The sequence below is a fragment of the Hyaena hyaena genome, unplaced genomic scaffold (genome assembly GCF_003009895.1).
Source record: "Hyaena hyaena isolate Hyena2069 unplaced genomic scaffold, ASM300989v1 scaffold_1219, whole genome shotgun sequence".
NCBI classification, from domain to species: domain Eukaryota; kingdom Metazoa; phylum Chordata; class Mammalia; order Carnivora; family Hyaenidae; genus Hyaena; species Hyaena hyaena.
The window spans coordinates 77,590-102,144 of record NW_024081841.1 but is presented as its reverse complement, the minus strand read 5'-3'; the positions used below and the strand labels follow the sequence as shown (position 1 = coordinate 102,144).

At 40.1% G+C, this 24,555-nt stretch overlaps 1 protein-coding gene across 1 annotated transcript in view; it reads right to left on the bottom strand.

Annotated features, from left to right (window-relative positions):
• Nucleotides 1-14,570: 14,570 nt before the first annotated feature.
• BEND2 (BEN domain containing 2) overlaps nucleotides 14,571-24,555 on the bottom strand; it is a 56,493-nt gene continuing 46,508 nt past the window's right edge. The window contains exon 11 of the mRNA XM_039222873.1: nucleotides 14,571-14,704. Coding sequence (XP_039078804.1) covers nucleotides 14,571-14,704 — 134 coding nt within the window. The remainder of the gene's footprint in view (nucleotides 14,705-24,555) is intronic.

The window sequence follows — 24,555 nt, the reverse complement described above, 5'->3', positions numbered from 1 at the left end:
TCCTCTCTCTTTCTGTCCCTCCCCTGCTCACACACGCATGTGCAGGCATTGTCTCTAAGAAAAAAAAAAAAGCAAAAAACTTAATCATGTCAGATTCCAAGAAGGCTTTCTGCCATAAACTAAGTCACTGGAAACCGGAAAATATGATATAAACTAAGTCATATTTGAGGGTTCAGAAGGAAAACCACTTTAAAACTCAATAAAATGTGAAATGACTAGAATAGTTTTGTTTTACAGTTCACTGCTTTTCTTTGATCATTTTTCTATCCAGCTACAAACTGTCAAATCATTTCAACTGCCATCTTCTATTTCTGTTATACTTTTACAGATATTAATTGACTTGATTCTCATGATAAGCCTGCAAGGTGAACAAAATATTGTTCTTATTTATTAAACTCAAGTAAATGAAACCTGCCTCCCGCTCATTACCAGAAAAAAACAATTCTTTGGTGGTAGAGGTACCAGAGCTTGTTGAAAATTATCTGAATGCTATTCTGAATATCCAATAGCATCTTTGTAGCACCTGCTCATATCCCTAATCCACTAGCATTTTAAAGCCCATTTTGCCACCAGGGTAGCAGGCTGAACATGCTGGGAAGTTAACCCAACAGTCCTCAACCCAGAACTGAGTGGATTTGCTATATAAATGCTTCAGCTTCCTCACCCACAGGTGGGAGAACTCCGAGGCACATTTTCTACACTCCCCCCAGCAGGCTTAAGCTCCAGTAGCACACTTTAATGGCTCCTTCCCTTGCCTGCCTCATTTCTCTCCAGTGTTTCCTTCCCCTCCCAATTCAAGCATTTGCACTTGAATCCTGGTCTCAGGTCGACTTCTACAGGAACCCAAACTAAGATAAATCTTTCATTCTGAAAAAAAAAAAAAAATGCATGCTTTACACAATTTCTGCTTGTTGCTTAATGTTGGAGATAACAGAGCCATTAACATTTGTTTCTGATCTCCTAAAACACAGAATTCACAATAAAATGTAGTGAGCACCCCAGTGTGCATAGCAGGGAACTAATGGCCTTATTTACAACAGAACACCACAAAGTAAGTGCCATACTGGGCTACTGCAGAGGGAGAAAGAAGAATAGAATATTAGGGAATTTAGTAAGGATTGGGGACTAGGGAGAATTTAAAATTCTTCATGCTATGGGTATCACAAACGATTCGCATGTGTGCTCTCAAAAGCTGCACAGGTCAATGCTCAAAAGGCTCCTTGAGATTGCAATGGGGGTTCACATGGCGCTGATTCCAAGGGGTAACTGCTATGCTCAACATCATTGCCACTTTCAGTGGTCTTTCCCTAGGGACCTTCCATGAAAGTAGGGACCTTTTCTGGGCAAACCTGCCTACTATCTCTAAGATCAGAGTAACCTGGCTCCAGACTGCTCAACTCTCATACCACTTCTGGAGTAAATTATTAAGGAACATTTCTTCTGCCCTCTATGCCATACAAGAAGATTTGCAACCATTCATTGCTCATTCCCTACAATGGTCCTATGAGGAAATGCAGGGGGAAGCTGGGAGATTTGTGGATGAGTTACTTGGTTCAAGTACTTTCCAACCCATCCTTACACCCTTTCTTGGACAGAAGAAAGTCTCTAAACATCGTGCCAAGTTTTCCTTTGAAGTGACATGTAGGACAGTGAAAAATAGTTCAAAAAGATCTTTCATTTTCTGAAAGAATTGAAGACCTTGCTTCACCACTCTGCAGTTTAAATAGCTTTATAGAGATTTGGGGGTTATATTTACACTCCCCCTCCTGCTTTGTATCCATGTTTTAAAAGGCCAAATCCAATCTAAGATAAATAAAGCTTTTTCCTCAGGAAAAGTGACTTTGAGTTTTTTGCAATGCATGACTTCTGCTTCTGAGACTATTGTTTTTCTTCTCCAGTGGGATAATACTGTCCCCTCTTTGTCCCATATCACAAACCATGGCAAAGAGGGAAAAAAGAAAATGAAAAGGAAACAAATGCTTAAAATGACAACCAGAAGAGAACTTCCCTTGCTCATCTTGTCCTTGTTCCAGGAAGCAGCTAGTGTAGGCAGAAAGGGCAAAGTGTTCTTGCTCAATTATGATCAGGACTGAGAGGTTCAGCAGTCAGATGTCAGTTATGTTTAGCATCACAAAACTTCCCTTTTATCGTTTTCAAACTTCAACTCATATTTGGAAGTCAGAATGGTCTCATCTTGGATAGGAGAGGGATTGCAGACCAATGGTTACAGGGGGCAAATTCCTTTTTGAGCAAAATAATCTTATTTGAATCTTCAACATAAAAAGCAGATTTAAAAGTGGCATTTATCTATATTTATATTTTAAGTTCTAAGTCAGATAAGAAGCACCCAAAGCTTACCAAAAATGAAAAAAAAGGAAAGAAAAAACCTAAAAACCTACAACTGTATGTAATATGAAACTGATATAGTGAAAACTATTACAAGTTCCCTTTTTGGGGGGACAAGGATATTTAATTGAGTGTAGTACACATACATTTGAGAAGGTGTTTTACACAAGCACCAACTCACAGGCCTGAATTACTGAAACAAAACAAAAACATCTGACAACGCTTTAACTTCGCAAAGTAATGTTACATCTATAAGAAAGTGACTCCAATAAACAAATTAACATGGCATAAAGGAAAGCTACGTACTGGATGCTGTGGTGAGCCACCCAGAACCCCCTTCAAGAACGACACATGCATCTCCCAGATGCTGGGAGTGCTGCCTCCCCGCTCCATCACCCTCAGCCCCTCCACATGCTCCTACCCCCCCATCCCCAGAGTAAGCTCACATCCAATGACTGGTGGCTGAGAAGGCATGAAGCTCTGGCTCCCTTGCCTCAAGGACAACCAGGAAGGGCCATCCCACCTGCTGAGCTCCAGCTATTTGGGCTGAGGTCTTGGTCAGTACTGCATCACAGCTCAGCTCCTCCTCCTGCTGAATCGCGCGGCCTTCCCCCAGAAGAGCACCCCACCATTAACTTGTGCACATAAACATCTGTCATCGGGTCTCAGACACATGACAGTACAAGCAATAGCCCACGTGTGGATCCAATAAGCACTCTCATTTGGCCATATTTACTTTAACTCGGTCTCTCTACATATTTATATTTATATACAGTATTTATAATATGTATATACATATTTCCCCAAATTTCTATTTTGAAAATTGTCAAGCCAACAGAAAGAATATCACAAACGCTCATGTACTCCCATGGAGACTCAACAATTCTTAGTATTTTAGCATACCTTGTCCTTCCACATCTACGTTTTCTTTTGCCGTACCATTTGAAAGGATGATTGAAGACCTCATAGCACTGGTCTCCTAAATACTTGTGCATACATCTCCCAAGAATAAGCACAATATATACCACCACCACATTATCATCACACCTAAGAAAATTAACAATTCCATTAATTATAGGTCTAAAGTATTTTAAATATTGTTTTCAATGATACTTTAATCAAACAATTGTGAAACCCATGGGGTTTCTTAGAATGAAGTTTGAAAAATACTTTTCTAGAGTAATCCTTAGAGAAAACAGGCCCATTTGAGGAAAAGAAAAAATCAGTCTTCAATTTCATCCATGACCTGGTTAGTGTAGAAAGGGTAACTAACAAAGCTTAACCCCTTCCACCCCCAACAGACCCAAATAGTATTCTATAGCCTTGTGTATCAAACCCATCACACATTAGAATACCTACCTGCACACACAGATACACATTATGGTCTAAGAATTCGTTAATTTCATTTAATAAGTGACAAACTAGTAAGTGTGCCTATGTGAACACTTCTGTTCTCAAACCCTGTTGGTAATTTGGTAATGGCTTTTCTTATTAGGCTGGCATTCTTAGGCCGATCAAAAGGGCATTTAAACAATTATTCTTGGAACTCAGTAAGTTTAAGTACAGATACTGCATTGCCAGACACCACAAAAACATATCAATGTGTTACATCTTCCTTAAATAAACATCATTCATCACTTAAGTAAACCAACAATTAGGTTGAAAACACAAGTGCTAACAGAGAAAAGTGCCATCCACTAAAATGTACATTTTATTTCAGGAACATCGCTTTTGAGAAAGTGCCTTACTTGGAAACTCACTTAAGTGGTACCATTAAAAACTTGAAGTGTCAACATTCTTAAGAAATGGAATCTATTAGCAGTGCAACTGTACGAGCGCCTCCTCAGACTGGGCTTGGAGAGTCCTGTTCAAGTCATGTGTTTCAGTTAAGTAGAGCCCTTATCTGGCCATTTAGGGACAAGGAAAATATATTGGACCATCAGTATATATAGGTATGCATACATATGCTTCTTTTATCCTCTCCTTTGCTCTCTTCCCTCCACACCCCTCCACACAACTCTTCCTGTGTTTGAGAGGGGAAAAGAAAAGAAACCTACCATCACCTACATCTTGAAGGCTGGCGGCTGTCATTTCCTTTAAACAGACATCTGAAATAGCTTCTGTTTAAAACAACAAGGATTTCAAGGATTAAAAAGTATTTCAAGGGTCAGATGATGGGTGGAATGTAAAATGCTCATTCCACTAAATACAACCCCACTATGATCCAGTCCCTGTTTCTAGTCCCTGCTTCCTAAGCCTGATCAGGATGCCAAAGGCCATCCCTGAAGGACCCACTTGTGGCTCTGCTTAAAGGGAAGGTGGTGTTCCCCCTTGTAGCCCGAGATCAAGCCATTCCCATTCCTGCTGTCCCCAAATCTCTCTAAATTATAGAGCAAGGGAAAACCGGTCAACCTATACTTGTCAACGCAGTGAGCTGAACTTACTAGAGCCTGTGGCTTTCAAATATTTTTGAATTGTGATCCAAATAAGAAAGGCATTTTATACGGCAGCACGGTTCCCATATACAGTAGAAATACAAAACTAAGACAAACGTCTCCCAAAATAACGTTGTCCTCTGATATTTTCTATTCTATTTCATTTCTCAGAAATGCTGGTCCCAGGGGCGCCTGGGTGGCTCAGTCAGTTTAAGCGTCCGACTTCAGCTCAGGTCATGATCTCACGGTTTGTAAACTTGAGCCCCACATCAGTCTCTGTGCTGACAGCTTGGAGCCTGAAGCCTGCCTCGGATTCTGTGTCTCCTTGTCTCTCTACCCCTATCCAACTCACACCCTGTATCTCTCTCTAAATTAAAACATTAGAAAATTAAAAAAAAAAGAAATGCTAGTATCAACTCATTAAACTGATTTTATCACCCACTGACAGGAAATGGCCTGTAGTGTGAAAGACATAATGCTAGACAGCCAAGATCAAAACTGTATTTTTGTGCTAGCCTGGATTCATAGATCTTTGGCTATGGCTTTATTTAGAGCTGATAAAAATCCTACCAGTTCACCAAAGGAAACTTTTCTCATAAGAAATCCAGGTGTCAGGACCAGCAGGTCCAACTGTGTAACTACCCCTTTCAGCAACTCTTCTTCTAGAGCACATATTCCATTTCCTGCTAATATGACTTGAATTAAAATTGACCGTTTTTTTAAGTTTATTTTGAGAGAGAGAGAGAGAGAGAGAGAGAGAGAGAGAATGAGAATGAACCAGTGGGGAGGGGCAGAGAGAGAGAGAATCCTAAGCAGGCTCCGTGCTGTCAGCACAGAGCCTGATGTGGGGCTCAAACTCACAAACTGCAAGATCATGACCTAAGCTGAAGTCAAGAGTTGGATACTTAACTGTATCCACCCAGGTGCCCCCAATTGGCCTTTTTTTTTTTTTTTTTTAATAATGCATACATTCCCATCGTAAATGATTCAAACAAGAATGCCATGCCACACTTTTCCTATTCACTTCCCAGGACAGTCACAGTAAAGAACCACACAAGTATCTTCCATCTTTGTGATGCATTCACATATGACATGTAACCACATCCATGGTTTTTAATAATGTAAATGGAATTGTATTACATTTACTGTTCTGTGACTCACTATTCAAACTGAAGAGATAAGCCTTTTTGAGTCAGGACATGATTGTCACATCAGTTTATCTAGATTGACTACATTTTTTTAATAGTACTTTAAGTATAATTTATAGATAGTAAATGCACATAACTGAACTACAGCTTGAGGACTTTTTACGTATGTATATCGCCATGTGATCCCCATCCAGATCAATATGTATAACATTTCCATTATCCCAGAAAGTCTCCCTCATGCTCCTTCCAGTCAATACCACTCCCAGAGAGGTATTCACTACTCTGACCCAACAGTATACATGAGTGTTACTTGTTAAACCTCACATTCATGGAGTCACAGAGTCGCTATCCTTCTGTGTCTGGATTCTTTCATGCCACCTGTTTTTTCCTTTTTTAAATATTTATTTTTGAGGGGGGAAGGGGCAGCGGAGGGGGAGGCAGGGGATCCAAAGCATTCTCTGCGCTGATAGCAGAGAGCCCAATACCAGGCTTGAACCCACAAACAGCAAAGTCATGACCTGAGCCTAAGTTGGATGCTTAACCGACTGAGCCAGCCAGGTGCTCCTCATGCAACCTAATATTTTCGAGGTTCATTTCTGGTTTTGCATATAGTGGTAGTTTTGCAGGAGAATCTGTTTTTGTTTTTATTGCTAAGTGGTATCCCCATCACAGTTTGGGTTGTTTTCAGTTGGGGGGGGGCGGGTCTGTGAATGAAGCTACTATGAACATTCTTTCAGAAACCTGTGTACTCATTTCTCTTGAGAATATACTTATAATTGCTGGGTCATAGATGGGGCATTTTGCCCCAGTGACTTTTAGATTCCTACCAGCAGTGTATCATCTTCCAGCTGTCCAATCCTCATCAGCACTTTGTATTGTCTTTACAACATTAGCTATTCTGGTGGGTGTATGCTGTTATCTTGCTACAATTTTAATTTGCATTTTTCTGATGGCCAATGACGTTGAGTACTTTTTCATGTGCTTACTGGCCATTCCAGTATCTTCTTTTATGAGATACCCATTCAAGAATTTTGGCCATTTTTTAAATTGAGTTGCTCATTATTTTGTTACTGGTTTACAGAATTCCTTAATATATAATGGATACAAGTCCTCTATCAGACATAAATATTGTGAATATTTTCAATCTCTGGGGGGCACCTAGGTGGCTCAGTTGGTTAAGTGTCCAACTTCAGCTCAGGTCATGATCTCACGATTCAGGAGTTCCAGCCCCGCATAGGGCTCTGTGCTAACAGCTCAGAGTGTGGAGCCTGCTTCAGATTCTGCATCTCCCTCTCTCTCTACCCCTCCCTGACTCATACTCTGTCACTCTCTCTCTCTAAAATAAATTTAAAACATTAAAAAAATTTTTTAATATATTTTTAATCTCTGGTTTGCCTTTCACTTTAGTATCTGCCACATTTTCAATGCATGTTTCTTTTCTCAATGTAGTAGCAGTCTCTTAATGTTACCAGTTCTCTATTAAGAGATATCTTTACTCATGGGTAAAAATTTATGCTTCAGTGGAAAACTGTTCATTGTTTGGAGCACAGAATTCTTGGTTATCCAGTTCTGATTTTCCATTCTGTAGGCTGTATATAACTGATAGCAATGGAAAATAATTCTTATCTATAGACATGCAAATAAATTGTCTGGTAGAAATTCAATTAATTCCTTCAACTGTGGGAGGAGCCAGTTTTGCTTCCCTTTGCACTTTCATTACTAATCCAATAAAAACACGTTGTTTGTTGTCCTTTGAAATGGTTGTGACATCTTATTAGTTCCCTAATTAGTAACAAGTAAAATATCTAGCCTATGTTCATTTTATATCTGAGAGCCATAATTCTACCTTTTTAAAAACTATTATTCTTTAACATGTTTCCAATGTTTTATCCTATTCCAGAGAATGCTGCAACCCTTATTGCACGTTTATCTTTGCATGGAAGTCTCTCTCAAAACTAACAAGTCCTCATGCCCTCTCACGCTCCAAACTGAACCAACTCCGAGGAAAGGATTTAATAAGTTCAGCTCCATGAAGGCATACAGGATGAATAGAGACAGAACCTCCATTTTTACGGGGGAAAAGGTCAAATTAGTTTCAAGCCAAAGAAATCCAACTAATGGTGGAATTTCAGGCATGGTAAGGCAAGGCGAATGGTGAATGCCTCTGCTTACTGTGCACCTACTATGCCCAGACCACTGAGTTAGGCAGTGAAGATAGGAAGGTCAGGCTAGAGAGGGAGCTTCTGTAAATCTCACATCCGCCCTCACTGTGGTGCAAAAACAGCTTCTTTCTTTTGCCTTCAAATTTCATAAAAGTTCCTCTCATCGACAAACTCTGAACTGGACCCATACTGACACAGGGTTACGGGAAATGTGGCTTTCAGCCTCTCTTTTGCAAAGCAGAAATTCTAGAAGTGGGAACTGGTGATGCTTGGCTGAAAGCCGGCACACAGCTGGAGCTCATTAAGTGATGACCATCATCTCCACCATCCATGAAGCAGCAAGGACACAAGCAAGTACTTAACTTCACAGCATTTGGAGTATGTCCTATTTTTCGCCTAGGTTATCTGTCTGGTGCTCAGCCTCCCCTTTCCCCTACTTCACTGTGCAGGGACCAAACAAGGACTCAGCAATCACATTCCTAAAAGGCAAACCCTGGGGTGCCAGTCAGTTACGTGTCTGACTCTTCATTTCGGTTCAGGTCATGATCTCACAGTTCATGGGATTGAGCTGGGTTGGGCTCTGTGCTGAGCATAGAACTTGCTTAGAATTCTCTCTCTCCCTCTCTCTCTGCCCCTCCCCAACTCATGCTTGCTCTCTCAAAATAAATAAACATTTTTAAAAGCAAATGCTAAATAAGTCACTAGTTTGGAAAAATTTATGAAAGGACTTATAGGTTTGTGTTAACAACCCTAGCATAAAAGTAAGATTTGAGGTCCAGTCTTGGCTTTGGTGCTATCAACTCTAGGACTTTGGACAAACTGCCAAACCTTCTGGTAACTTTTTTATTGAAATATTCAAGAGGCTGTGATGCTTTGAGAAGAGCACATCATTCCTAAGAGTGCATAACCTCAGTCTCATCAAGAGAACACTAGACAAACCCAAATTGAGGGACATGCTACAAAATGACTGACCAGTGCTCTTCAAAGTGTCAAGGTGAGGAAGAGCAAGGGAAGACTGAGAACTGCCACAGATTGGAGAGTAAGGAGACATGAGAATTAAGTGCAATATAGGATCTTGGACTGAATCCTGTAAGTGAAAAAGAGCTTTAATATGAAAACCTAGCAAAATACAAACTGTCTGGAGGTAATACTATTGTACTAATGTTAATTTCTGAGTTTGGATCATTGTGCCATGGTTATTAAAGCTGTTAACATTAGGACAAGCTGAGTGAGGATGTACAGGAACTCTGTACTATTTTTACTACTCTTATGTAAGTCCAAAATTATCCCAAAATAAAATGTTAAAATATAAAACTGTGTTACTTAAATAGTATCAAAATTGAATTCATCATTTTGCATTGGGTCCTGCAAATTATGTAGCCAGTCCTACATGAAAATCTATGGAGAACTGGATGAAACTCATTTCATAGGGCACTTGGGGGACTCGGTCAGTTCAGTGACCATCTCTTGATTTCAGCTCAGGTCATGATCTCAAGGTTGGGAAGTTCGAGCCCCTTGATGGGTTCTCCACTGACAGCACAGAGCCTGCTTGAGATTCTCTCTCTCCCTCTCCCTGTCCCTCCTCCCCCCTCAAAAATAAACTGACTTAAAAAAAATTTCCTGTGACACAGAATAATGAAGCAGCAGCAAAATGATTCCCACCAGTCTGAAGGGAACTTGGAAGGAGCAGAGATAGGAGCTTCTCCACCTGAATGGGTCATGTGGACAAGAATGGCTCTGGGCCAATGACTAAAGACCAGGTGAGACAAGTAGTTATCTCAGTTGATGATGGTTAAGAAACCATCATCTTGATGACAAGAACCTGATTCCGAACGCCCTCCTCACCCTTGGCATTGTATAAAACCACTGAAACTTAGAACCAATCCTGGAGAACGGGATACCACCCACTGGTATTCTCCCAGACCTATCTCTGTTCACCTCCAGGGCTCTTGCATTCTCGGGAAACTCAAAAGCCTTGAATGACTAAGGCTCAATTTCTAATCCCGGTGCATAGAGGTTCAAAATAGAAATTAAGAGTGAGGGGCGCCTGGGTGGCTCAGTCGGCTAAGCGTTCGACTTTGGCTCAGGTCATAATCTCATGGTTTGTAGGTTCCAGCCCCGCGTCGGGCTCTGTGCTGACAGCTCAGAGCCTGGGCCTGTTTCAGATTCTGTGTCTCCCTCTCTGTCTCCACCCCTCCCCCACTCGTGCTCTGTCTCTGTCTCAAAAATAAGTAAACTATGAAAATTTTTTTACAAAATAAATTAAGAGTGAGGTCACCAAGATGGCAACATACAGCTTTGTGATTTCACCGTCCCTCACTGGAACTATTCCTGAACAGGACACCACTGGGAGAATCTTGGAACACCGACTGAGGCTGAGACAGCTCACTTGCCCCCCCGCCCTGCACCAGAGAGACAAGACAAACCGCCTTAGATGGGTAAGAGAACTACCCACGGAGCGCATCGCCCCTAACCCAGACCAGCACAGCACCACACCGAGAGGCATCCCTGGAGCCTCAGGCTCCTTCCCTGGGAAGAGGGCCCAGGCGAAAAGCAGTGCCCCAGCACTGAGGGTAGCTTCGCGGGAGCCCCTATTCTGGTCTCGCCCCGTAGGGATTGCAGGGGAATCTGAGGGGTGCTGAGAAGCGGAGGTGGGGGGACTCGCAACAACGCGCACGCGGACCGGCGGGCTGAGGTCCTCACTGCAGTGCCCAGGCTGTAGCCCCAAGCGGGTGTGTTGCTCACCTGCAGAACCACTCGACTTGACAGAGTGCACGACTGCCGGACCCTCGTCCTCAAACAAGGAGTTCTGCCCGCCTTGGAGCCGCGTCCGCCCAGGCCCCGGGCAGGGAGCTGAGGCAGAGCCCCACCAGCGTCGGGTAGACAGTCGCGCGCCACACCTGAGGGCCTGGCGGGAACTACTTGAAGCCTGCGCCTGCGCACCTGAGCTCAGCGGTGAGTGGGCGGGGCTGCTTGCCCGCGGGGCGGAGATGGTGCCTCAGGTGTCAACAATATTGCTATTTAAATCTATGGTAACATTTTTTATGGCCTTTGGCCTGTAACGTTTAGATTTTCAACTGGTTTTTTTTTACTTTTCTTTAGAGATCATTTCTGCATCTAGTAGAGGACTATCTCTGCAGCACTCCGTAACAGTGGCAATCTAAACCATTTTCACTCTCACTACCTTCTTTACCCTGATTTCCCGTCCTGTCCCAATCTTATTTTATTATAAATAAAAATGTACCATATGTTCAAATAAATATTAAAGTATAAAATGATATTATGCTTTAGTAACACTTCTATTTTACCCAGGAAGGGTAAAACACTTTTAAAGGTTTCAATAACCTTATGACTATACCCACAATAGTAATTTGCTGTTGCTGGGTTCAACTATCCCATTTTGCTTATTAAGCAAGAAAGTAAACATTCTAACTGTACCACATTTATGGAACTGGATGAAAAATACGTTATCTTTATTTTTTCAAAAAAAAACATTGTGAGGGCTCCTGGGTGGCTCAGTCGGTTAAGTGTCTGACTTCGGCTCAGGTCATGATCTCACAGTTCGTGAGTTCGAGCCCCACATCAGGCTCTGTGCTGACAGCTAGCTCAGAGCCTGTTTCAGAGTCTGTGTCTCCCTCTCTCTCTGACTCTCCCCTGCTCATGCTGTCTCTCTCTCATAGAAATAAATAAAACATTAAAAAAAGAAAAAGAAAAGAACAACCAAAGCATCAATACTAAGAATATTTTAATGATTCTTTATTGTATTTATTTGTAAAACAAGACAACAAAGGAAAGATAAACTTATTTATCAAGCACAAGTCTTATGAAGTGGCATTTAAAATCTTTAACACTGGACTAATACAATAATAGAGTGACCCTGAGATAGTTTGAAGACAGAAAAGGTCTCAGTTAGTTTAAAATAAAATATGCAGCACCTTTATGAAATTTATTTTTGCTCAATCAGTGTGACTGTAAGGAAGTTGTGTGTAAAAATATAAAAATAAAAATAAGCTGTGCGTGTATTATGATTCAAACTACGGAAATAATTTTAAACACTTGCTTTTAAAAAATGGGTATTATAGGGGCGCCTGGGTGGCTCAGTCGGTTGAGCGTCCGACTTCGGCTCAGGTCACGATCTCACGGTTCGTGGGCTCGAGCCCCACATCGGGCTCTGTGCTGACAACTCAGAGCCTGGAGCCTGCTTCGGATTCCGTGTCTCCCTCTCTCTCTGACCCTCCCCTGCTCATGCTGTCTCTCTCTCTCTCTCTCAGAAATAAAAATTTTTTTTAAAAAAATGGGTATTATAAACTGTGCTAGCCAATACAGCAGCCACTATCCACATGTGGCTATTTTAATTTAATTTTCAGTTAGCTAAAATGAGTAAAGTTTTAACATTCAGTTCCTCTGTTTAATTAGCCACATCTTAAGTGTTTAAGAGCCACATGTGGCTAGTGACATTACCATTATGTTGGTAATCGTGTTGGACAGGACAGTAACTTATATTAGCAGTCACCATAATAAAGTTAACTATGTAAATCTTGAAAAACTTTTGTGAATATAAAGTTTTCTTGTAATTTTGCTTCTAATCCAGGGAATATTTAAGATAACACAAAATAAAAATCAAATTTGAAAGCTGCATATAAAAGATATAAAATTATTTTAGATTAATTCATCTGAATAATTCTGTCAAAACTTTTGCCCTCTATGGAAGATTTTTTTGGCTTGAATTATTTACTTTTTAAGATCACTGTAGCATAGCCTAAACATATAAAGATATGCATAGAAATACTATAGTTTTATTAACCTAAAGGCAACTGATGGCAAATTATAGATTTGGAGAACAGAATTATAAAAATTATATCTTACACCTTATTTTTCTAAAACTATACTATATTTCACTAAAATACTCTAAGAGTTGAATTTTTAAAAGATAAGTCATTAGAAAAATAGATCTATTCTATAAATTAACCATATAAAACATTCCTAAACTACTTCACAAATCATAAAAATAACAAGAGTTGTCAACTTTCACACAAATTACACTGACTGACCTATTTATCTCTATTGAACTTCTTTGCCTTATCAAAAAAACTGATCTAAGATCAGAAAACTTATCTGGAAAAACTCATCGGTCATAAGCAAATGACCACAGCTAAAGACTGAACTCCCACAAGGAAAAAATTTGTTTTTTAACAATAACTAAAAATGCTATAAAATGAATGTAACTGAGGATCATTTGATAGGTTGAAAGCTAAAAGATGGCATTATAACTAACAAAACATTTCTCTTTTTTTGACAAAATGTTTCCTAAACACAAATGATCAAACAGTGAAATTATACAGTATTTCTATGGCTCACACATTCAAGAACTTTAAAATGCTTAAGCTAAAAATAAAATCCTACTCATGAGCAAAACGGAATTTTTTTCATTCTCCGATATTTTTGCCAATATCCTTTAAGATCACTTTTTTTCTAATTGAATCTCTGATCAATTTTTTTTCCATTTAAACACTGTAAGATTTAAATTTGTATGTACTTCAACAGTAAAATCAATCAGAAAAACACAGTACATTTATAAACCTTCACCCAGACATTTCAGAAACAACAACAACAAAAATGTTAGTGTCTTACTCTGGTCAGATTCTTTTTATTCACAGCTATATATTCTTAAATTTAAATTATTTCAATGGAACCAAAAGTCTCCTGATATGCTTTTCTATGTTGACTCTTAGAAAACTGCTGTGATAAAATATTATCTGGAGGTAATTAAAAGAATGCTGTTCTTACCAGGAGTAATTTAAAAAAATAGGTCTCATGTCTGGAAAGCTTGGGTCAAACAATAGGATGTCAGTCCTATGAATCCCCTATTGATATAAGTATAAGAAAACCAACATGGGAGATTTTGGTTATGTGTAAACCATACCTCCCTGCTAAATCAGGGGAGCTCAGACCTAAGATCTTCAGTGACGATTCACTTCACAAATACTGAATGTCCACTACCGACAAATTCCTATACTTGGCATTATGGTTTGCCTGTTCAACTATATGGCTCTCTACCTAGATCTGTGTCACTGGGGCTCAGATTTCATCTGTCACTAAGAGCTAAACGTGCTATTCTCATTCTACATTAAAACAGCAGTGAAAACAACCTTCACAAGTTTACTACCATTCTCTTAATTAGAGGTTCTTATCAGAATGCCACCCATCATTTTGTTCATGAGATGAAACATTATACATCTTCCTAATGCAATTCTTCCTAATGCACTTCTGTGTGGGCAGAAAAAGAACACTGGATAGTTCTTCGATTGTGAATGCCGACCGACACTGCCACTATAACAAGCTAATTTTGAAATTATAACTTGAGAAACTTACAGGATGATACAGCATTAAAAAAAAAAAAAAAGCAAGATGGCTGACATTGAAGTCCTTCAGTCAGTATTTGGCTCTGACTGTGTTGAAGGCGTTGTTGCTAGAAGCATCTATGCTTTGGATGCGGACTTCTTGGAGTCATATCTAAGACTACGGATACAACCATTGATAGCTGCGACACACAACTTCCAGTCATATCCATTTTCTGATAGATCGCAAGTCGGGTAGGTGTCTCTAAGAAATTCTGGTGGTAAAATCCAAAAACGTTAGTTACTCAGAAATTACTTCTTAGAGAATGAACTTATTCAACCTCAGTTCTATTGCTGTACTATGAAAGGGTCATTAAAACTTTAATTAAAACACATGGACTATGACTATTATTAAATTAGCTGAACAAATATTTTCATCTAAAAGGATAATATGAAATAGCTCCATTCTTAAATCATAGTAAAATAACAATATCCCATGAACTTGCTACATAAGCAGAATGGAAATCCTCTCCTGCCTTCAATACCCAGTGTAAACTTTTCTCATTCTAAAATTTACCAAACATGCACATTATTCATTATATCAACGTATGCTAAGTCTTTGTAACACACAAGAGGCTGCAGTGTCTTTTTTACTTCAGAAAAAAAAATTTTAATTTTTTTAACATGTATTTGTCGTTGAGAGACAGAGACAGAGTGTGAGCAGGGGAGGGGGAGAGAGAAAGGGAGACACAGAATCCAAAGCAGGCTCCAGGCTCTGAGCTGTCAGCACAGAGCCTCATGCGGGGCTCAAACACACAAGCTATGAGATCATGACCTGAGCCAAAGTCAGATGCTTAACCAACTGAGCCACCCAGAAGCCCCTCTTTTATACTTTTAGAGGCAAGAAGCTGTAACTCCTAAATTTTTTGGTACTGCTTGGTTTATCTCAGACAAGAAAGAAATGAGAGTCTCTAGATCTTGCAGTTAAAAGGAAACCATCTATAAGGGAAGGTAACAAAGCAAGATAGCTCAAATTAGAAAAATTTAGGAGATTAGAGAAAGTAGGAGGACACACACAAAGGGAAAGGTAGAGAAAAGAGATGTTATTTAACTAGAAGACCAGAACTGTCCACAGATACTTTTTTAGGTAACTTCTTTTTAAAAAACTTATTTATGTATTTTGAGAGAGAAAGAACATGGGGGAGGGGCAGAGAGAGAGGGAGAGAGAGAGAATCCCAAACTAAGCATGCAGAGCCTGACGTGGGGCTCATATTTACAAACTGTGAGATCATGACCTCAGCCAAAACCAAGACTCGAACACTTTACCACCTGAGCCCCCCAAGCACCTCTGGTAATTTCTGAAGTAAATCTGAGGTCTTAGTAAAGGACCTGATGAACAATCCAGGCCAGCATTAGTTGGGTATATAAATCTCATTAATTTTTCAGTAAGATTAAGAAGCTGGGAATTCAGGACAATGTCATAAACACAGCATATATCCAAAATTTTTAGCAAGGCATGCGACAAAGTTAAAAAAAACTTTCATACTCAAAGGACTATGTAATACATCAGTCGTAGTCTGGGACATGGCTTTCAGTGGTATGTCACTGGGCTCAGAAACAGGTAGTGTTTTTTATGGTGCCAGACAATTTTATTCACAAAAATTAAGTTATGGAAAGCAGGCTTGTCCCATCTGCCCACAACAGCAAAGCTGGGATGGGTAACTAATAGACTGTAAGACAAATACACCATCTGCAAAGCTTTCAACAGGCTCTAACAAGGAGCCTAAAGTGGTTGGTGTTTCCCAAGAAATGTTCTCTGAAACACTAGTCATGAAAGAAATTTCCTGGGGAAAAAGTTTCCAGTTGTGCAAATGAGAGATGCTACACTCCAGAGTTCGTTCCCACTGAAAAATCCCACAGTGAGGAGACCTCCTCATTCAAAGGTGTCAGAAGCAGATGCGTTGGTAGGGCTTATACATGAGGAAAGTAGCAAGGCATGCAACAATAGAGGGTCAGGACTGTGGGAATCTGGGTGAGCTTCACAGCTAACAAAGTCACATAAAACCAGTATATGGACTAAGGCCCTTGAAGTGCCGAATCAAGATCTTCCTGAGGTGCCTGGGTGGCTCAGTAAGTTGAATGTCTGAGTTCAGGTCATGATCTCACAGTCCGTGGGTTCGAGCCCCACGTCGGGCTCTGTGCTGACAGCCAGCTCAGAGCCTGGATCCTGTTTCAGATTGTGTCTCCCTCTCTCTCTGACCCTCCCCTGCTCATGCTCTCTCTCTCAGAAATAAACATTAAAAAAATTTTTTTAATCAAATCAAGATCTTCCTTAGCCATCTGATGAAAAAGCACCTTATTCATGAAGCACCAATTAACATTCAGCTGTCTTTGAGAAGAATAGCTTGGGAGGGGCGCCTGGGTGGCTCAGTCGGTTGAGCCTCTGACTTTGGCTCAGGTCATGATCTCATGGTTTGTGGGTTTGAGCCCCGCATTGGGCTCTGTGCTGACAGCTAGCTCAGAGTCTGGAGCCTATTTCACATTCTGTGTCTCCCTCTCTCTCTGACCCTTCCCTGTTCACGCTGTCTCTATCTCTCTCTCAAAAATAAATAAAACATTAAAAAAAAAAAAAGAAACATAGTTTGGGGAATGCTGTTCTACACTAACAGGACAAAATGCAGGAGGAATAAATTATAAAATCCTACATTTAGCTTAAAAAATACTAACACTATAAACAGGAATAACGTAAACACTAACAAAATAAGTAAAGGATAAACATCAGTATATAGACGAAAGGATCTAGGAGTCTCCATTGACCATAAATTTTAAAATGGCTAGTGCCAGGGTACCTGGGTGGCTCAGTCAGTTGAGCTTCTGACTTCAGCTCAGGTCATGATCTCACTGTTTGTGAGTTCGAGTCCCACATCAGGCTCTGCGCTGACAACACAGGGCCTGCTTCAGATCCTCTGTCCCTATCACTCTTCCCCTCTGCTACTTGTGCACTCTTGTGCACTCTCTCTCTCTCTCTCTCTCTCACACACACACACACACACACACAATCGCTCTCTCTCAAAAATAAATAAACATTCTGTGGCACCTGTGTGGCTCAGTAGGTTAAGTGACTGACTTCAGCTCAGGTCATCATCTCACAGTTCCTGACTTTGAGCCCCACACTGGGCTTTTTGCTGTGAGCACAGAGCCTATTTTGGATCCTCTGTCCCCCCTTCTCTCTCTGCCCCTCGCCTGTTCTCTTTCTCCCTCTCTCTCTCAAGTAAATAAAAACTTTTTAAAAATAAATAAAATATTTTTTTTAAAAATGGCAAGTGCCATCTTAGTCTGCATTAGTACTGATGTTGGTCTTGGCAATGATTTTTTTAATGAGACACCAAAAGCAAAAATGAATAAGTGGGACAACATAAAACTAAAAAGCTTTTGCACAGCAAAGGAAACCATCAACAAATCGAAAAGACAAACTACTGAATCATAGAAATATTTGCAAATCATATATCTGTTAAGGGGCTAATATCCAAAATAGAAAAAAAAAAAAAAACCTCATACAACTCAACAGTAAAAAAAACACACAACCATCTGGTTTAAAATATGGGCAGATGATCTGAATAGATATTTTTCCAAAGAAGAAAGAAAGGTGGTCAACAGGTATTTCAAAAGTCGCTAAACATCATTAATCATCAGAGAAATGCAAATCCAAACCACAATGAGATATCACCTCACACCTATCAGAATGGCTATTTTCAAAAAGACAAGAGATAACAAGTGTTGGAAAGGATGGGGAGAAAAGGGAACCCTCGTGCACTGTTGGTAGGAATGTAAATTGGTACAGCCACCATATAAAACAATGTGGAGGTTCCTCAAAAAATTAAAAATAGAACTACCATACAATCCAGCAATTCCACCTCTAGGTATTTATCCACAGAAAACAAAAAATGCTAACTCAGAAAGATATAGGCGCACACCCCCAGGCACTGTAGCATTATTTACAATAGCCAAGATATAGAAACACCCTAAGTGTCTAAGTGTATGTCAATGGATGAATAAAGAAATTGCAGCATATACACATACATACATGCACACAGTGGAATATGATTCAGCCATAAAAATAATGTAATCTTAAAAAAATAATTAAGTATTGCCATTTGTGACAACATGGATGGATCTTAAAGACATTATACTAAGTGAAATGAGCCAGACAAAGACAAATACCATATGATTTCACTTATCTGTGGAATGTAAAAAACAAACAAACAAACAAACCAAATAAAGAGAACAGGAGGAACTTAATGGAGGACCATGGGGGAGAAGAAGGGGAAAAATAGTGGGGGAGAGGGAGGGAGGCAAACCATGAGAGACTCTTGAATGCCGAGAACAAACCGAGGGCTGATGGGGGTGGGGGGAGGGGAAGGGGGATGATGGGCAAGGAGGAGGGCACTTGTGGGGATGAGCACTGGGTGTTACATGGAAACCAACTTGACAATAAACTATTAAAAATAAATAAATAAATTTAAAGTTAAAAAAAGATAAAGAGAATAGACTCATGGTTGCCAGAGGCAGAGAGTAGGGAGAGGGAGAAGTGGGTGAAGGAGCTCAAAAGGCAAAAAGAAAAAAACTAATAAATAAAATGAATACATGTTATAACATGTATACACACAGAAAGGAAGGAAGGACAGAAGGAAGGAAAGGAGGAAGAGAGAAAGGAAAGGAGGAGGAGAAAGATTGACCTCTTCGCAGGAACAACTTTCAGAGACTACGTGTTTATCAAAAACATTAAATTTAAAAATTAAAATGGTAAGTGCTATCTTAGACTGCGTCAACAGCCTAATAAGTATAGTACTAGTATACTCTGGATTAACTTGAGCACATCTGAAGTTAGTCACTGAATCAGCTCATGAAAGATTAGGAAAATATTTCTATGAGGAATTACTGAAGGAAATGGGGGTATTTACCTATCAAAGTGTAAGATTTAGTGGGAAACAGCTGTGAATAACACTTATTTTCTCAAATCCTCATGCTTCCTTACAGAGGGATCTCCATATTGGAAAGTTTGGAAGAACTCGGTATGTATGATTCAAAAATAAAGTTGATATTTTTTTTAATTTTTTTTTTAATGTTTTATTTATTTCTAGGAGAGAGAGAGAGAGACAGCGTGAGCAGGGGAGGGTCAGAGAGAGAGGGAGTCAAAGACTGAAATAGGCTCCAGGCTCTGAGCTGGCAGTCAGCACAGAGCCCGACGTGGGGCCCGAACCCACGAACCGCGAGATCATGACCTAAGCGAAAGTCGGATGCTTAACCAACTAAGCCACCCAGGCGCCCCTAAAGTTGATATTTTTTATCTCCACCTACCAGACTCTAGTAGTTGTCTCTCACTGGGTTCTAAGCTTGAAAGTTGAGGGGGAGGATGTATTTACTATCTCCTAATGCTCCAGCAGAAAATAAGAGCTGTCCCTAAGTCCTTGAAGGTCTAGAATGTGAGAAGTACTTGCATCTACCCTATTTAGCTCTGGAAGGGACAAGTAGAACAAATGTGCATTACTTGTAGGGAAGTAAATTTTGAGTCACTTGGAGGAAAAACTTTCTCATGAATTAGAGCCCCTTTAAAATATAGTGGATTGCTGATGGTGAGAGAAGATGGCGGCAGAAGAGGAGGACCCTAAGTTTGTCTCGTCCCATGAACACAACTAGATAATTATCGAATCATCCTAAATGCCCCCAAAAATCAACCTGAAGACTCATAGAACAAACTCCACAACTAAAAGGAGAGAAAGGGCCACATCAAAGAAGGTAGGAAGTACAGAGATGTGGTTTTTGGGAGAAACGGATCACAAGTGCTATGGAGGAGAGGAAGCCATGGTCACGGAGAAGGGAGAGAGACAAAGGAGCACACAGGGGAACGCACAAGGAGAACATTTCCCCAAAGCCATTGGTTTGGAGAATGAGAGGGACGGAATTTCCTGAGTTCTTGGAACCAGCAGGGCTTAAAGCCTGGAGTTTTAAAGATCAGCAGGCTTGGCTGGGATAGAGCCCAAAGGCCACTGCGCTGCTGCTGGAGAGAAGGCAGGCAAACAACCCAGGGGCATATGGTGTAGAAACAGTGACTTGAAGAACACCTGGGGCACACAGGTGGTGGATTATTCACTCTTCTTGGAGCACTCCCTGAGAGGCAGCGTTCACAAAGACATCTCTCTGGGGGAAAAGGAGCTGGTTGGCACCATTTCCCTTCCCTGTCCCTCAGCATAAACACAGAGCCACGAGCAGGAGGCAGCACAGCTCGGACACTGACTCCTAACTTGCTTACACCAGTGCAGTGACGCCTTAAGAGAAGACCAGCAGAAATCCTTGCCTGCACCATGTCTCCCGACCAGATAGTCCTGCAAGGCTTCAGTTCTAGTGTAAGTAGTACCAGGTCTCATTTTACAAGCAGATCAGAGCACACTTGGTTAAAACTTGCCACATTCTGGCCAAGGTCCAAACAGTGCGGATGACAGGCAAGAAGAGCCATGGCAGATGACTTGCCTGAGGATGGACCAGCCACAACACAGCAGCAGAGCACATACAGCACACACCAGAGACACTCCCTAAAGCACAAGACCCTGGGCACTATATGAACTCTCCTTCATAAAGCCGTTACTCTCAGAAGCAGAAAACAAAACTAGGTTTTCTAACACAAAGAAGACAGAAACTTAGACAAAATGCCAAGATGGAAGAATTCATCCCAAATGAAACAACAAGGTAAGGTCAGGGCCACAGATCTAAGTGAAACAGATAAAAGTAACACGCTTGATGGAGAATTTAAAGAAGCAATCCTAAGGATACTCACTAGGTTTGAGAAAAGAGCAGAAGACATCAGTGAGACCCTTACCACAGAGATAAAAGAATCAGAGACGAAGAATACAAAACATGAGATTAGAAACAGGGCTGATGCCATGAACTATCAACCTGGAGGAAGCAGAGGAACAAATTACTGACCTAGAAGACAAGATAATGGAAAATACTGAAGCTGAAAAAAAGAGAAAAGAATTATGCAGCATTAGAACAGACTTAGGGAACTCAGTGACTGCATCAAACATAATAATATTTGTATTATAGGAGTCCCAGAAGAAGAGAGAAAGGGACAGAAAATTTATTTGAAGAAATAATAGTGAAAAACTTCCCTAATCTAGTAAAGAAATGAATATCCAGATCCAGAAGGCACAGAGAACTCCCATCAAAATCAACAAAAGCAAGCCAACACCAAGACATATTGTAATTAAACTTGCAAAGTATACTGATAAAAAAAAAATCTTAGGGTGCCTGGGTGGCTCAGTCGGTTTGAGCATCCAACTCATGATTTCAGCTCAAGTCATGATCCCAGGGTCATGGGATCAAGCCCTGTGTCAGACTCCATGCTGGGCAGGGAGCCTGTTTAAGATTCTCTCTCTCTCTCTCTCTCTCTCTCTCTCTCTCTCTCTCTCTCTCTCTCCCCCCTCCTACCCTTCTTCCCTATTCACACACACTCTCTAAAATTAAAAAATGTAAAAAGAAGGAAAAAAATCTTAAAAACAGCAAGACAAAAGAAGTCCTTAACTTCCCTTGATAAGGGAAGACCCACAACGCTAGCTGGAGATTTCTCAACAGAAACTTGGGAAGCCATAAGGACATGGCATGATATACTCAAAGTGCTAAATGGCAAAAGTCTGCAGCCAAGAATACTCTATCCAGCAAGGCTATCATTCAGAATGGAAGGAGGGATAAAGAGTTTCCCAGGCGAAGAAAAATGAAAGGAGTTCATGACCACTAAACCACTCCTGCAAGAAATATTAAAGGGGATTCTTTGAGTGGAAAGGAAAGACCAAAATGACAAAGACAAGAAAGGATCTGAGAAAATCTCCAGAACAACAACAAAACAAGTAATAAAATGGCACTAAAATATCTATCAATAATTACTCTGAATGTAAGTGGACTAAGTGCTCCAATCAAAAGACAATGGGTATATGAGGTGCCTGGGCTGCTCAGTCGGTTAAGCATCCGACTTCAGCTTAGGTCATGATCTCATGTCTTGGGTTCAGGCTGGGCGTCAGGCTCTGTACTGTCATAATGGCTCAGAGCCTGGAGCCTGCTTCAGATTCTGTGTCTTCCTCTCTCTCTCTGCCCTTCCCTGGTTCGTGCTCTGTCTCTGTCTCTGTCTCCGTCTCAAAAAAATAAACATTTAAAATTTAAAAAAAAAAAAATTTAAAAAAGACTCAGCGTTTCCTAATGGATAAAAAAAAAACCCAAGACCTTCAGGGCTCCTGGGTGGCTCAGTGGTTAAGCATCCAACTTCACCTCAGATCATGATCTCACGGTTCATGGGTTTGAGCCCTGCATCAAGCTCTGCACTGACAGCTTAGAGCCTGGGGCCTGCTTCAGATTCTGTGTCTCCCTCTCTTTCTCTGCCCCTCCTCCACTTACGCACACTCTCTCTCTCCCCAAAATAAAAATAAATAAAAACTTTTAATAAAAAAAACAAGACCCATCTATATACTGTCTATAAAAGACTCATTTTAGACCTAAAGATATCTGCAGATTGAAAGTGAGGGGATGGAGAAACGTTTGTCATACAGATGGATGTCAAAAGAAGGCCAGAGTAGCAATGCTTATATCAGACAAACTAGACTTTAAAACAAAGACTGTATGTAACAAGAGATGAAGAAGGATACTATCTCATAATAAGGGAGACAATCCAAAAAATAATCTAATGATTGTAAATATTTATGCACCTAACATGAAAGCACCCAAATATATAAAATAATAATAAACACAAAGGAATTAATTGATAATTATACAATAATAGGAGAGGACTTCAACACTCCACTTACATCAATGGGCAGACCATCTAAAGAGAAAATCAACAAGGAAACAATGGCTTTGAATGACACACTGGACCAGGTGGACTTAATAGATATATTCAGAACATTCCATCCTAAAAAAGCAGAATACACATTCTTTTCAAGTGCACATGGGGCATTCTCTAGAATAGATCACATGTTAGGTCATAAATCAGGTTTCAACAAATACAAAAAGACTGAGATCATACCATGCATATCTTCTGTCCACACCAATATGAAACTAGAAGTCAACCACAAGAAAAATTTTGGAATGACCACAAATACATGGAGGTTAAACAACATGCTACTAAACAATGAGTGGGTCAACCAGGAAATCAAAGAAGAAATCAAAAAGAAATAAAAAATTCATGGAAACAAATTAAAATGAAAACATAACAGTTCAAAACCTTTGGAATACAGCAAAAGCAGCCCTAAGGGGGAAATATATAGCAATACAGGTCTTGCTTAAGAAGCAAGATGGGGCGCCTGGGTGGCTTAGTCGGTTAAGCGTCCGATTTTCGCTTAGGTCATGATCTCATGGTTCGTGGGTTCGAGCCCCGCATCGGGCTCTGTGCTGACTGCCAGCTCAGAGCCTGGAGCCTATTTCAGAGTCTGTGTCTCCCTCTCTCTCTGACCCTCCCCTGCTCACGCTGTCTCTCTCTCTCTCTCTCTCTCCTAGAAATAAATAAAAATATTTAAAAAAAAAAAGAAGCAAGAAAAATCTCAAATATACAACTGAACCTTTTACCTAAAGAAGCTAGAAAAAGAACAACAAATGAAGCCTAAAACCAACAGAAGGAAGGAAATAATAAAGATTAGAACAGAAATAAATGATATAGAAACTTAAAAAATGGATCAATGAAACCAGAGGCTCGTTCTCTGAAAAAGTTAATAAAACTGATAAGCCTCTATCCAGACTTATCAAAAAGAAAAGAGAGATGACCCAAATAAATTAAAGAGGATAAATAACAACACCACAGAAATAGACAATTATAAGAGAGTATTATGAAAAACTATATGCCAACAAACTGGACAACCTGGAAGAAATGGATACATTCCTAGAAACACATAAACTACCAAAACTGAAACAGGAAGAAATATAAAACCTAAACAAACTGATAACTAGCAAAAAATTGAATCAGTAATAAAAAAATCTCTCAACAAACAAAAGTCCAGGACCAGAAAGCTCCACAAGCAAATTCTACCAATCATTTAAAAGAAGAGTTAATACCTCTTATTCTCAAACCATTCCAAAAAAAAAAAAAAAA